This window comes from Nanorana parkeri, unplaced genomic scaffold (assembly GCF_000935625.1).
Source record: "Nanorana parkeri isolate BGI_ZX_2015 unplaced genomic scaffold, ASM93562v1 scaffold1536, whole genome shotgun sequence".
Classification (NCBI taxonomy): domain Eukaryota; kingdom Metazoa; phylum Chordata; class Amphibia; order Anura; family Dicroglossidae; genus Nanorana; species Nanorana parkeri.
In genome coordinates this window covers 337358-345526 of record NW_017307804.1, presented here as the reverse complement: position 1 = coordinate 345526, position 8169 = coordinate 337358, and the positions used below count along the sequence as shown (strand labels likewise).

Genomic DNA, 8169 nt, shown 5'->3' with positions numbered 1-8169 from the left:
AGGCAGTGGGCAGGTGCAGCAGCCTGCCTGCTATGGCAATGTAAAATAGCCAATAGCAGGCTGGCTATTGCTCCCAGCCGCTGCCTGATGTGTTTACAGCTGTCATTGCACAGTTAAAACTACTGAAGTGGAAAGGTGATAAAAGGGGTGCAATCATTTTTGGGCTAATATTCATGGCTCATTCTAAACTGATGACCAGGCTATATATATATATATATTTTGTATTAACATTCCGATTATGTGTGCGTTCCTGTGCTGTGCGGTTGCAAAAAAATTTGCATGCCGTTTTATTCTGAAGTAAACCTCATGTTTGTAACACTCCATTGGTGTATTTTATTTTAAATAAAAGATGGTATTTCATTTTTGTATTATTTAATCTGAATAATCAATTAATCATTATGAAAACGATCGTTAGTTGCAGCCCTAGGCCATTATATATTATATAATAGGGGGAGGTTTCCTTGATGTGGGAAGGTCCGCTTTAAAGCAGAACTCCAGGAAAATAAATATTATTAACCCTTGCAATGGGGCTATCCCCGCACTGCAAGGGTTAACTGCTCATTTTTGTCTAGGGAGGCTCCCTCCAGCCTGTTTTCTCCTCTGCTGCAGCAATGGCATGTCCCTTGGGGTCCTCGTGTTCTATACACTGTAGGAAGTCATGATTTACAGGACCATAGACTGCTGCAGTGGAGGGGGAGAAAGTCTCCAGGGACTGGTCTAAGAGCAAGCTTTTTATTTTCTTCCTTAGATCAATACCCTGACAGTTCAGGGGGGAAGCCCCACTGCAAGGAATTCTAATTTTCCCCAAAGTTCTTCTTTAAACTTCAATTTGCCTTTTTTAGTTTACTGGCCCTTTAACTCTTAAAGTGAATTGATATTGCTGTACTTTGAAGACGTGAATTCAGTTCTCACTATGACTCTGGGGGGAAGAGTGAGGTGATATTCTTACAGCATCACATGGATATTGTCTTGTGTTGCAGAGTGACAGCTCTTCTCTGAAGACCAATCAGAGTCAGGCACTGGCGGTACATGGAACTCCACAAGAGGTAGGTAGACATGTTCATACCTGAGAACATGGCTTGTGAAGGGCAGGAAGTTACTGCTACTTCCTGTTGAGTCTTCAGGACAGGAAGGGAAGGAAAAGCTCCCTAATGAGACCCAATTGGCAAATTACGCTGGATACACACAGAGAGACTTTTTCACCATAAGAGTGCACACCATCTGGTGCCATAAATAAATGGCAGCTTTTTGGGCTATGGCTGCAGCAAACGGAAGGAGTTCCTAGACGTGCAGCATACAGATACTGACTTTGCTGCATATTAAAGCTCAGGTATGCCCCCTGCATCCCAGAACACAACGTGGACACTAGGGATGCACCGATAAAGTTTTTTCTGCATCCAGTACGAGTACTGATATATTTTTTTTTTTGGTACTCGCCGATACCGAATACCAATTCAGGAAGACCCTTAGTAGGATCGAGGGAGAACAGATGGGTCTGGCCACCACATAACCTTGTGTGAGAGGAGGTGGGCTCTGCCTCTACACCACATAGCTATACCACCACCAATCTGCAGAGTATCTCCTGAATGCCACCACCGGTCTGCAGAGTATCTCCTGAATGCCACCACCAGTCTGCAGAGTATCTCCTTATTCTGTCCTCTCTCCTCTTCTGGCAGCTCTCCGTTGTACAGACGACTTCTCAACCTCAGAAGTCTTCTCCGGTCCACCAGCTCAATGTCCAGGGTCTGCAGCACGTCCAGGGCACATCTGAGGTACGGCTATAGAGGCTTGCTGTGTTGTCATAGAACTGGGGTCTACTAAAACGTTATCATGTTGGAGAGCGTTTTCTGTCTTCCCACTGTACAGTTTGGGTGTAAATTCAGTAACCCGGGACTGTGTCCTATGCTTAAAAGGGATAGAAGTATAGGAGCTATATCGATGCATTTCCACGGCTGTCATCCATATCCTTCCTACACTACTTGATGTCACTGCCATGGAACAAGCATGTTTATATCCGGTGTTAATGACAGCCCTGGGACATACATCAGCAAAAGAAACTCCCATTACTGTATCCTGACAGCTTCACTTTAATCACTTGCTGTCCGGAGCAGTTTCTTAACTTTGCACACACGTGATCAAATCTGAATTTTTGGCTAGAAAACGGCTTCAGACCCCCAACAATGATCTATTTTCTGAAAGCATGTCCTGGTGAATAAAAAGATGCTAGTTGCAATTTTGTATGTCGTACGGTATTTGCGCAAATGTTTATCAAACCAGTATTCTCAGGATAAAATACACTAAAATAAAATCTAGTGCACAGAAACAGAATATAATACCCATTTTTTTTGGTAAAATATATATAAGACGGGGTCACGTCCGGTAAATAGATACCAAACATGTCAAGCCTTAAAATTGCATCCGCCTGTAAAACCGCAAAAAAAACTACAATACCCAAAATTTCCCGTAGGCAACACTTTAAAAGCTTTTACTGCTCATTAGTTTAGTGTTAACAGTGATTGATGGGCCTAGAATTATTGCTCACACTCTGACATTCATGACGATATGTAACATGTGTGGCGCAATTCTCGTTTTTTCCACGTTGGTGCACCCGATGCGTGTTTGCCTTGTATGTGCATGCACGTGGGCGACTTTAGATTTTTTTTTTTTTTTACACTCAACTGTATTGAGTGTAAAAAGCCCCTATGTAACAGCAAATATAATGTGACAGGTCCTCTTTATGGAGACATCAGGGGTCTTTCAGACCTAATATCATCTAGGGACCCCAAAGAAGCTGATGAAGTAGAGAACTACTTCCCCAGCTTCTTCTCCTGGCTGTAAGAGCCGGAGAATTTGCACAGTAATACCGGAAGTGATGTAATACACATCACTTCCGGGTCCAGTGATCGAAGGCAAGATCAACAGCTAGAAGCTTGCTGATCTCCCTCAGATCCGTCAAGGAAGACGTGCTGTGCCGGTCTCGGGCCCGCACAGGGGACAGCGGAGCCCGGGGAAGCCTGCAAAGGGGGGGCACGCATTGCGCTGCACCGTACAAGCGATCCGGCATCTGTATACCAAGCAGCAGCAGCAGTCGTGTTCTTGGTCTAACCGCTTCAGCACAGGGCGTATTTTGACGGCGGGCGGTTAAAGTGTACTTCCACTTTTCCAGTCCAATTTGAGAAAAGCCCTCTATATATGTTTCTCTCTTCCTATTCACACAGCTTACCAAAAATTTTTTTTTAATAATATATTTCTTACGTTTTCAATGTTTCTTTGGTGAAGGCCTTTGTGCAGCTTCCAGGCTGCTCTGAGCAGTTTATAAGTGAAAGTAGAGGGACAAACTGAAGGACAGACTGAGCTTCTTCTCATTAACATACAATGCTCCTAGATCTTTAACCCTTTGTTAGGACAGACATTGTTCAAATCTAGTTTACATCTGATAATGAGATCTGCCAGCACAGTACTCACAGGGTTCATTAGAGTAACCATAACTTCCCACAGCCCCCTCTGTAACATTACATAGGGGGGAGCTTGGTAGCGAAGTATAAAGCAATTAAAAATGTTAGGTTTTACAATTAGAGTGGCAATATGTAACGAGTATAAAATACTTGTTTTGTGAGAAGGAACAGTAAAGCACAACCATTGCGTAGTAATGCAAAGCAGGAAGCAGAGCCTGAGCATGTAATGATCTGATGTGGAGACTTCTTGCCAAGCATCTACCAGGGGGGCTACACAAAAAGGAAAAGAAACCTAAAGGGAATATACGTTCATTTTATATTTTTGCAAAGTCTAGTAGTTAATAAACTGATGTTTTTTAACGTTCATCTGATTTGTTTGTGAAATTTATATTTTATATGGAAACAGGGAGTATTCCCTCCATGAATGACAGTCCAGCATTGACAGCGTGATTTAGTAGCCTGTGTATGACTGACTAATCCAGTCACATGTCTGACAGGAGGGGAAAGGAGGGGTTATGAGATAGAAAGTCAATTCTGTGTAAAAAAAAAACAACACTCCTGCTGTAAGATGCTTTAGATCCGGGTAGGTAAACTCCGGCCCTCCAGGTGTGTTGCAACTACAAGTCCCATAAGGCATTGCAAGACTCCGACAGCCACAGGCATGACTCCCATAGGATTTGTAGTTTCACCATGGGTGGCAGGCCGGAGTTTGCTTACTCCTGCTTTAGATGATATACCTGATTTGTGAGTATTATGTGAAGACATATACTTGATGTCCTTTAGTCATTGTATACCTGTGTCTTTGTCCTTCAGAGTTCAGGCACACCGACCCCTTGTAGTGCAGCTCAGGATGAGACCTGTCAGCAGTCTGTAGACATCAGTTACACCATTCTGCTCAGTTCAGCTCAGGACTTCCAGTACATGCAGCCAGTGGTTCCGGGGCCCATAGAGGAGTGGCTGGAGCTGCTACCTGTCATGCCTCGGCCTCTACGCAGCTCCTTCGTATTCAGAGACAGCCCTCAGAGAGTCAAGGTGCAGAGGGTCCCTCAAGTACTGCTGTTGAGCACAGCTGCTACGGATCTGAAAGTAGGTGACAGGGAGGCGAGGCTGTGATCAGGGTCAGGACTTTGTGACTGGATAATGTGGAGGAGGAGAGTGCCTGACTCTTACCTAGACCTCTGTATACCGCCATTGTCTGTCTGACTTGTATCTCTCACTGGCAGGTCCAGCAGATGCAGCAAGTACCCGTACAGCACGTGTATCCTGGGCAGGTCCAGTACGTGGAAGGAGGAGATACCAACTACACTGCAAGCACCATGTAAGACCAATGTGTTACAATTCCACTAAAGAGAACTTGTCCCTTTTGTGGCTGGCATAATGATGCAAAAGAGTAAGGCAGGGAGGGTGGCCAGAGAGTAAGGCAAGGAGGGTGGCCCAAGGGTAAGGCAGGGAGGGTGGGCCGAGGGTGAGGCAGGGAGGGTGGACAGAGAGTGAGGCAGGGAGGGTGGACAGAGGAAGCATGACATTAAAATTCCCAGCTATGTTTTTGCATCCCTGCTCCTTCTTGTAGGCACGTGACTTTGGCAGGTTAGGCCGTGGAAAGGTTAGATGTGACGGCTGTGCTGGAAGGCAGAGAGAAAAGTCAAATGGAAGACATCCGATTTCCTGACCTTCTCCACATACGTTTCCTTCTGCAGCTCTCTCTGTCTTCTCAGAAGACTATTATCAGGATACCATCACACCCGCGTATACAGAGAATGGATAAAAGAGACGGCGTGCCATTTCTCTAACATGCTTCTGTGCAGCTTTATTTGCCGGAAAGCAACTGGTTTGCTGGTCTTCTATAACTGTTCTTCTGGATATTCAGAACTGTAGGCAAGGGAGAAATTGCACAAACAAATATGTAGAATGTAAGAATCAGACTCCAAATGGATCTTCGGATTAAAAATCACACTCGCTATCATCCTTATCCTAAACCACACCCCGGCCTCTTACGCTATCACAATTCTTTTGGCGGTATTCGTTCCCACTTCCACATTCCTCACATAGGTGAGGATAATGGCCCCTTGGACTACACACACATCACTGGAGACCACAGGACCAGTCTCCCTGCACATGTGCAGTAGGGGGTTGGCTGTGAGTGATCAAGCAGTCAGGGATTGTGGAATGTGGTAACATGTGACCTCCCCTATGTGATGGTGCCCAGGCCTAAGCAGCTATTAGCTAGCCCTTAACTCTGTCAATGGGGGGGGTAAAGGGGCAGTGACCTCACCCACCCAGGTACGCTCCTATACCACGCTATTCTCAGGGTGGTCTCCTGCAGCTGAAAGGTAGAGAAAGAATCGGTGAGGACACTTTGCTAGGTAGGTTAGTAGACTATCAGAAGGCATGGTTACTTTGCCATAACTGGACCTCTTTACTAAAGGAAGGATGGAATGTACACCCAGGTTGTGTCCCCTACTATATTCTACAATGTAAAGGCTTCATTTCTTTCTTTATGTTTGATGCTCCATTTGGAAGTAAGTTGATGCCCCGTAAAATTGTACAGGAAATAAAATCTGTAGTGTGTGCCAACTTGTCACCACTAATATGAATGTGGTTTCCCAACATTCTCTCTTCTGGTAGTTTCATTGAATGCATTTGTCTCTGAGCAGCTTTAGAGTGTGAGATTTAATGAGGACTAAAAATCTTCACACTTTGCTTGTGTCCTTGCAGCCGCTCTGGTTCCTACACCTACACCGAGACCCCGCTTTACAGCCAGGCTACGGGATCTACTTATTTCGAGTCTCAGAGTGCCACAGGGCAGGTCAGCTCTCCCACATCTTCACCCACCGTGGCCAGCAGCCCCATGTATGTATCCGGAGGGCAGATCCTTGCCAGCGCCACCCCTCCAGGTTCTTCCGGAGGAGCTGCAGGTGGAGGAAGTGGAGGACCGGGATCTGGGACCTACGTCATACAGGGTGGCTTTATAATGGGCAACTCTACGCAGCCCTACTCTCACACCACACGTGCCTCTCCTGCCACGGTAAGTAAGCCAGTCTTTGTGTTTGAGACCCTTCTTATGAGCTTATTGCATTAGGCCCGGGGCTACCTACTAGTTCTTGGATTCAGTATTCCTTGGTGTCCTGTGTAAAATGCATCCTCTGTAGAGATAAATGTTCATTATTGGGGATGAAGCTGTCCATACTAAACATTTAGAGGAGTGCTGAATGAACCCTGGACTCTGCATGCAGCAGTATGTATTTAAAGGTCAGCTAACACTGACATTTGTATACAGCAGAGCACGACTATCTGTATATTTGATGCTTTTACACATTGCATCTGTGAGTGCTTATGTAGCCCCAAGGTGCAGTGACAAGAACATAATGCATTGTTTGCTAAGAAGTCCTCCTCCTACTTTCTGTGTGACTCTTGTTTCTCCTGTGCCAGGTACAGTGGCTACTGGACAATTATGAGACAGCAGAAGGGGTGAGCCTCCCACGTAGCACCCTTTACTGCCACTATTTGCTTCACTGCCAGGAGCAGAAGCTGGAGCCAGTCAATGCTGCCTCATTTGGAAAGCTCATCCGCTCGGTCTTCATGGGACTGCGCACTCGGAGGTTGGGAACCAGGTACAGACTAAAAGCGGTGTCTCTAAATTTACTGGCATGTGCATAGGAAGCGCACAGCCCTGCCCTGTGATGTGCATAGGGGGGCACGCAGCCCTGCCCTGTGATGTACATAGGAAGTGCACAGCCCTGCCCTGTGATGTGCATAGGGGAGCGCGCAGCCCTGCCCTGTGATGTGCATAGGAAACGCGCAGCCCTGCCCTGTGATGTGCATAGGGAAGCGCGCAGCCCTGCCCTGTGATGTGCATAGGGGAGCGTGCAGCCCTGCCCTGTGATCCTGTGATGTGCATAGGTGGAGCACAACCCTGCGCTGGGAGGGCAGAGTCCGGGCCAATCCATGGAGAGTACACACCTTTAGGCTCCATTCACATTTGGTGTTTAGAAAACCGCACGGCACGAAAACGCGCAATTTGTTACATACGTGTGGATTTCGCAAACGTGCGGAATCTGCCCCTAAAATCGCTCTTTGTCTATTTTGTAGGACATGTGGTTTTGTACTGCATGGACGCCGCAATAGTCTGAACAATGCACATTGGAATGCGTTGTTTTTTACGCGTGTGAATGGAGTGGAGGAGTGTTACTCTTATAGTTTTGTGAACTATTTCTATACATTAAGACTAACATTTTATTTTTTATTTTACTAGAGGAAACTCCAAATATCACTACTATGGTCTCCGTATAAAAGCCAGCTCTCCCCTCTTGCGCCTCATGGAGGATCAGCAGCACCTTGCGATGCGGCAACAGCCATTCTCCCAGAAACAGAGGTAACGGCTCTTCTTCTACAATTCCCTCCCTCTGTCTCCTTCTTTACAAAACCTGCTCAGTCATTGCTGATTCCTGCCCCTCATCTGTGCTTGTGTTCCTTCAAAGCTGAAGTTTAACCTGCTTACATTTTGCCTTCCCTGGCTCCTCACTCTCCCCTCATTAACACGCTAATTAAAAGAAAAAAAACTATTCAGCTTTGAATTCTTTACCTTATTTTAGATACAGTAATGTCATCACTTGGTCCCAGTCTTCTCTATGTGATGCAGACAGCTCATGGCTGTGAGGGGTAGGCAGGGTTCTTGAAATCAGCACCACGCCATCCCCTAGCGCACCTCAGCCTT

The 8169-nt window shown here is 46.1% G+C and overlaps 1 protein-coding gene across 2 annotated transcripts in view; it reads left to right on the top strand.

Moving 5' to 3' along the window:
• The window catches only part of RFX1 (regulatory factor X1), a 28126-nt gene that overhangs the window by 9109 nt on the left and 10848 nt on the right, over positions 1-8169 (top strand). For both annotated transcript variants that reach the window (XM_018570468.1, XM_018570467.1), the window contains 6 exons: positions 981-1046; positions 1677-1772; positions 4679-4773; positions 6171-6480; positions 6885-7066; positions 7708-7827. In XM_018570468.1, the coding sequence (XP_018425970.1) occupies positions 981-1046; positions 1677-1772; positions 4679-4773; positions 6171-6480; positions 6885-7066; positions 7708-7827 (869 nt within the window). The remainder of the gene's footprint in view (positions 1-980; positions 1047-1676; positions 1773-4678; positions 4774-6170; positions 6481-6884; positions 7067-7707; positions 7828-8169) is intronic.